At 45.6% G+C, this 6,376-nt stretch overlaps 1 protein-coding gene across 1 annotated transcript; it reads left to right on the top strand.

The window, feature by feature from the left end:
• Window positions 1-252: 252 nt before the first annotated feature.
• LOC131883773 (KAT8 regulatory NSL complex subunit 2-like) lies at window positions 253-5,517 on the top strand. Its single transcript, XM_059231334.1, has 5 exons — window positions 253-761; window positions 2,594-2,901; window positions 3,894-4,056; window positions 4,127-4,700; window positions 5,315-5,517. Exons 1-5 carry the CDS (start codon window positions 388-390, stop codon window positions 5,489-5,491), a joined length of 1,596 nt encoding a protein of 531 aa, XP_059087317.1. The 5' UTR covers window positions 253-387; the 3' UTR covers window positions 5,492-5,517.
• Window positions 5,518-6,376: the final 859 nt, after the last annotated feature.

A 6,376-nucleotide genomic window follows, 5' to 3' on the forward strand; every position in this document is an offset into this window, starting at 1 on the left:
TCATGACTTTCAACCAAAGCAATCAAATAAGCCATCAATCAGCCCTGCAGCTCTCCGAATTCGGGACTTCATTTTGACAATCGCGCCACTAAATGTGTTCAATGGCAATCCCCATGCTTCACACAACACAACCTCACTAGAAACCAGAAAAATCTGGGCGTGGAATTTCTCTCTCTCGAACTCTAGAACATCTCCTTATGTCTGGCCGTCATCTGAGCTAGAAATATGGTAACACTGCCCACCACCACCACCCAATCCTACATAGACAGAACAACAGACGTCCGACGCTCTCTTATGTTTGATCCCTGAAGTTGACGCTTCGAAGTGCGGCCGATAGTAGACCCGTGCACCGTACTCAGAACCGTGGGCCTGCCTGGACTAAGGAAAATGAACTGTCGGTATGCCCGTCACGCGTGTCAACGAGATTGTCATCCAGGCTATGAGTATTGCGCCAAACACATCTTGGAGGAGCCCAAAGCGCCCTTCAAGGCCTGCGCCGTCAATGTCTCCGTTCCGCCCACGCCCACCGCCTCGCTCCATCATCCTACTACCACGCCGGTCACATCGGCCGCTTTGGGTGGGCCGGGGACGGGGGTTACGGGCACCCACGCCTCCACTACCTGGGCCCTGGGTTCGGGAGGTACGACCGCCACCACCACCACTACCACCACCACCACCTCTATGCCCTTGGCGGGCGGCTTGAGTCGACCGGCTTCCCGGAAATGCGGCAAACCTGCGCCCAAACAGGACAAAAAGGACGGGTGAGGAGGATTGGCCAACGATTCCGGTTGATTACTAGATTATTGATCCAGATCCCAGATCCCAGATCCCAGATACCGAAGGCGGGCTCATTAAGATCAAGAGACCGTATTGAGGGATCGAGGATGGGGGCAGGGCTGATTGACTTGGGTGAAATGGCTCGGCCATGGAGTGACCTGTGATCATGCCGGAGTATTAGGCAGGATTGGGCAGGGTGTCGCTGACTCGATTATTTTCTTACCGCCAGCGGCCAGAAGCGTGTTCAGGGGCCCGTTTGGACAAACTAGTCTTGAGGCGGCTGGGACCAGTTTCGACCGTTACGAAAAAACCCGGGTTTTTTTGCCGTTTGTTAGACTACCGTGGCCTGAATTATGAATGCTATAATTTGGAATCAAAATTGACACTTTGCCACACACTTTGTTGTAAAATATCAATAATGGCTTACCCGCCGGCCAAGTATCGACATTTCAAGTTTAAAGTTGTTGATTCAACTGACCGGATCGTGCCTGGCACGTTCTCTCTTAGCTCCGTCGTTCAATATAGCATAATTTGTGATCAATTCCCAAGAGTTGGAATCAATTCATTGTTGGTAACATGATAAAGTTGGAAAACTTACCCACTCCAAGCAAACGATGGATCGGATATGTCACTGAAATGATCACTGCCTCGCACTCAACTGGCTGTGCGGTTCCCGACTGTTATTCATGTCGGACACCCGATTCCTTCTATTGTGTTTTGGGCATTTTGGGAAAGGTCACGGGGTCGACTGAGCGAGCTCTCTGAGTCGGACAGCTTTCTTGCGACAAAGCGGAGGATTGCACAATGGCATCAAAAATCTAGTCAAGGTCTCCCCCCATGAAAACAAACCATTCGGTTTATAGGGTGAACCTAGGGCTCTCAAATCTCTTTATTCCTTAACCATTTTCGACCATGTTTTCTTTTATTTATGTATTATTCCTCTACTATACACGAGACCCTAAAAAAGCATTATCATATATATTTTTTTCAGGCCAGTTATTGATATTTCTTTAATGATTCAAAACTTTATTTTAATTGACTTGGGTTCTTGATTCTAAGACCTTTTTATTTGGTTGAGGGGTTGAAAATGAAAATGGCAGTCCTTAATTGGGAGTCATTTGTCGGAGCGTTTTCCGTTTGTTGTGAACCCCTGAACTCTGGCTATGGTCTGATGAAGTTTCAGGGTCTCGTAGTTAATCTGATTGGTTTTACAATAGTCACAGAAGTGGGCCAAGTTGTTAAGAAAGAGATGTTTGTTTTTCGTTGTTAGCTTCCCGGTAATGTATTCACGGTAATTGTCTGCAAAATTTGAAACGTGTCCAGGGTGAAAGGGAGAAGTAAAGTACAGTACGACAAACGAAAGAGTCTCCTTTATTGTATGTCAAAAATATGAAATGATGAAATTTTACTAGTCAATAAAAAGGACTAACGAATAACGTTATCTTATTTAGTGTCTACGACTGTTCTTTGTAAATTCATGATCCACCGGAAAAAGCACCAAAAATTCAACCTTAACACAATTGCCCAAAGTAAATCTGATTTCAAAAATATTTCGTCGAAGAGGGCTAAAACTGCGTAAAAGTTGCAGCAAAATGCCTACCTTTTTTCCCAAATTTGAATCCTGCATATTTTGGTCAGCCCCACTCATTACAGTTGCGCTCAAGCGATCCAAAGTCCCGAAATTAGAAACAATGCCAAATATCAAAGGATGGAAGACAAAGTGGCCAAACACAAATAATTTTCGGGCACTAGCTTTAGTTATGAGTCCAAACAAATTTGTTGTTTTATTCAATTAATTTGCAGTTTTATTCATTAGAATGTGCTCCGACCACGCGAAGAAAGCATTAATCATTCGTACCCGGCTGCAAAGCAACAAAAGACCAGCGGACCTAGCCCAACGTGCTTTGGCAGATCTTCAACATTACAAACGTCTGAGACATGACGAACCCGAGCATTCACCAGCCTCCAAATCCGATGCTTCCCCCAAAAAGGACGAAAAACCATTGGTTCCTTCGACCCCCCTCAACGGTCTCCCGTCAACCACGGTCTCCCCTGTGGTGGTTAAGACCGTCAAAAGTGAAACGGATAAGCCCGCAGTTCCCTTGAGCGATCAAGACAAATTAGGTGAGTCTTGCTTTCTCGGAATTATTTTTTCATGCCAAGCTCACTTGTGGAACTGAATGGAGATCTTTAAAAGTGAGGTTCTGAATTAATGTGTTTTATTATATGAATATGACATTAAGTGAAGTTAGTACATTTTTGTCTTCAACTGTTGGGATCTCTGCAAAAAATATATTGGCCCAAATGTCAGTTATTATTTTGGCTGTTTCTTTTTTCAGTGTTGATAAAATCTCAAATTTGGTTCCATGGTGTTCAATAGGGCTTGTCAAGTGTAGAGACTAGTCAAGTGAACGCGTTCATGAACAGCTAACATTATTCCATGGAGTAGAATCGAAGACAACATGCCCAGCCAAACCGCACTGTGCATGCATTGCCTTTTGACATTTATTTCATTTTACCTGGTTGTCTAAGCAAATAGCATTGTGGTAAATTATTTAGCCCATTTGATAGTGCGTTCACCGAATTACACCAAACTTGTTCATTTTGTCGGGTTGTGTATCGCACCTCACTCAAAATCATTCGATTATTGAAAACTTGTTTGTGTCCATAAATCAACCGTAGTTCCTAGTACATAAGCAATTGCAAATTTCAATCGTCGGTTACTCGTCAATGAAAACCTCGATCATGCTGAAACTTGGGGTGTGAGTTTTTCTCCTTCTCTTGATTCTCGGGTTATTGACCTATGCAATGCAAGCTCAAGTCTGTTTTCATATTCTCAAGAAAAACTGAATGGCTTAATTGTGATCTGATACAATTACGATTGAGCTTTACGCCCTGACAGAGGTCTCCATGTATTTCGTTCTTCTTGGCTTGCTCTCTCTTGTGTTCCTGCTTTTGCTCCCACATCGCCTCAACGGCAAAGTTCATTTGTATGCTGGGAACAGCTGACCAGGCTTTAGTATGTGAACACGTGGTGTTCGAGAGGTTCCATGACTGAACTCGAACGGACTGCAGTGCATATTTCATTCAGCTTAACACTCACACTGGTGTTTTAGATCTCTTGCTCGATGGAGTCCCACCTGCCTCTCAACGTTTCTTGGGCCATGGCACCGACGTGGACCCCGACGAAGACATCCCCAATTTCATCGAGGATGCGTGGCCAACTGAGGGTGATTCTGATGCGGAAAGTGTCGACTCAGATCTGGAAGATCCGCTGAAGTAATTTAGCAATGCCGTAGAGGTAGGAAGTCTGCCAGATCTTGATATTTCATTGGTATTCTGTTTCCAGACACGCCGGTACGTATTCGGCCGAGGAAGTGATCCGCATCATGCGTGACAAACTCATACGCCTACAGAAATTGTACATTGATCAATTTCAACGGCTTCAATACATGTTGAAAGAGGAACGCCGTTCGTACAAGCAATCTGTCCGGAAGGAGAAAGAGGACCAGCTCATGTCCATCCATCGCCAGCCCAAGGACACTATCGAAGACATGCTCCAGTATGAAAGAATAAAGGCTCTGAATCACTACAACCGTCCTCAAGGGCTGGAAGCCGTGCTACAAAAAGAGCTGATGCTCAAACGGAAGCGACACAGCGAGAAGGGCGAGTACAAGCCGCCGTCATTCGCCAAATGCTCATTCAACTTGACAGAGAGCACCAAATGCGGCGAAATCTGCATTCCCATGTCCAAATATTGCATTAAGCACGTGCTTCAAGATTCAACCCAGGTTTTGTTTCGCGAATGCGGCGTCACCACTCAAGCCGATGATGGACCTTGTGAGACTCCTATCCCTCATGTGGTTGAAAGTAGCACATGCGTCTATCACACGGTACTTCAACCCTCCATTTACGAAGAAAAGGTACTGTATTTTTCGAGTCTTCTATCCCCACCAACATACAGAATGATGACACACCACAATGCAAAGGATACTCCGTAAACCACCCACAAATCCTGGTCGGGCCGGATTCGCGTTCCCGGTTTGAGGCAAGCTCTTGTTCAGGGGTCACACACGGGTGCCTGGTCACTCTTGACAAACTAAACTGCCCTTGGGAAGGTCTGAGAGAAGGGTCGCTTTTCCACGCTCTAGACGGGCGCCCCTCTAATACGGAGAGGACGGGGGTTCAGAAACTAGACCATGGAGGAGGGAGTCTATGACGGAGGGACCTGGTCTTTCACATTGGACAGTCCCTTCGGAGATGTTGATCTCGCTCCACGTGGCTGAAATCACTCCCGTGACCGGCGAAGGTAGCACAATACGAGAGGTGCTTGCCCGGGCATAACTCAATTCAGACTACACTGCTTCAAACCATGGCCAACGTGGGCGTGCGGGTTCGGGCTGACCACCCGTGGGTGGTGAGAAGGAAAGGTGGCCTTGTGAGCAACGATTATGAGAGCTGATCTGTAACTCGCGGAGGTCCCGTCCTTTAGGTCGGTATATCGATTGAAATTTAGGTGCTCTACATTGTTTTACAGGAACCGGATAAGCCTGAGGCTGTGGTGGAAGAGGTGAAGGTAGAGACTTGTACAGAAGTCGCAGAAGCCAAGGACAAAGAGTCATCAACGAATTCCATCGACAATCTGCCGCAGCCCATGGATATTGAAACGGGCTTGGATAATAATGTCTCGAAATCCGAGGAAGGGAAAGTTTGAAATAAATGTCCTGCCTGTCAATGATTCGAAGCATGAAAATTGAAGGGTTCAATCAACTGAAAGCGCTTCTCCAAGTAAAATTTCGTGTAGAGTGCGGAAAAAATCGTAAAATTTAATGTGCTAGAGAATGAAGACAAATAACCACTCTATTACTAAAATTACTAGAAATGTCGAGCTGGCAATTAAATCGAGGGATTTGGACGAGTGCAAATAGATAACGTTGTTATTCCGACGTCCACCCATAGATGCGCTCGCCCCAAACGGGATTTGAAGCCGGTGCCAATATGTAATAGAATGTTCAATCTGTTTAAACCTGCACATGGGCGGTTCATTCAAAGGCTAAGGTCGGTTGAAGTGCTTGCCACCACCTCTACCTACTCTGTTTAGGTCGCCTTTTATAGGCCCAATGCAAAGTAGTTACGTCATAACTTATGCCCAAGGGGCTTCAGTCCACAACGGCATCAATGTATGCAGCCAGCAGTAGTCAATCTTCTAACCATTTGTCCCTAGGGGAGTGTATTTTTTGAAGATTGGAAGGCAGGGTCTGAACTCTGGCTGACATCTTTAGTCATGCAACAAATAATGGGGTGCTTGATCTTTTTTAGATTTGCTGGCCAATGATAGAAATTTTACTCCTTTTTTCGTTGACAGAAGTATGCGGTTTAGAGAAGACCTTATAGACGCAGACTCGGTCATAATCAGGATCTCTTTGTGTTGTTTCGACGGTGAAGGGCCAGCGAATCTCCTTTTTCCTTACGGAGAAGTCTTTCACACCTCGTCCAACCACAATGCAGTGTTCAATCCTTCTACTGGAGACACTGTCCCATTAAGGCCGCATAGATGAGTGGGCAAGCCAAAAAGATAAGTAGTTCAATGTTGCTAAAT

The sequence above is a fragment of the Tigriopus californicus genome, chromosome 1 (genome assembly GCF_007210705.1).
Source record: "Tigriopus californicus strain San Diego chromosome 1, Tcal_SD_v2.1, whole genome shotgun sequence".
Lineage (NCBI taxonomy): Eukaryota > Metazoa > Arthropoda > Copepoda > Harpacticoida > Harpacticidae > Tigriopus > Tigriopus californicus.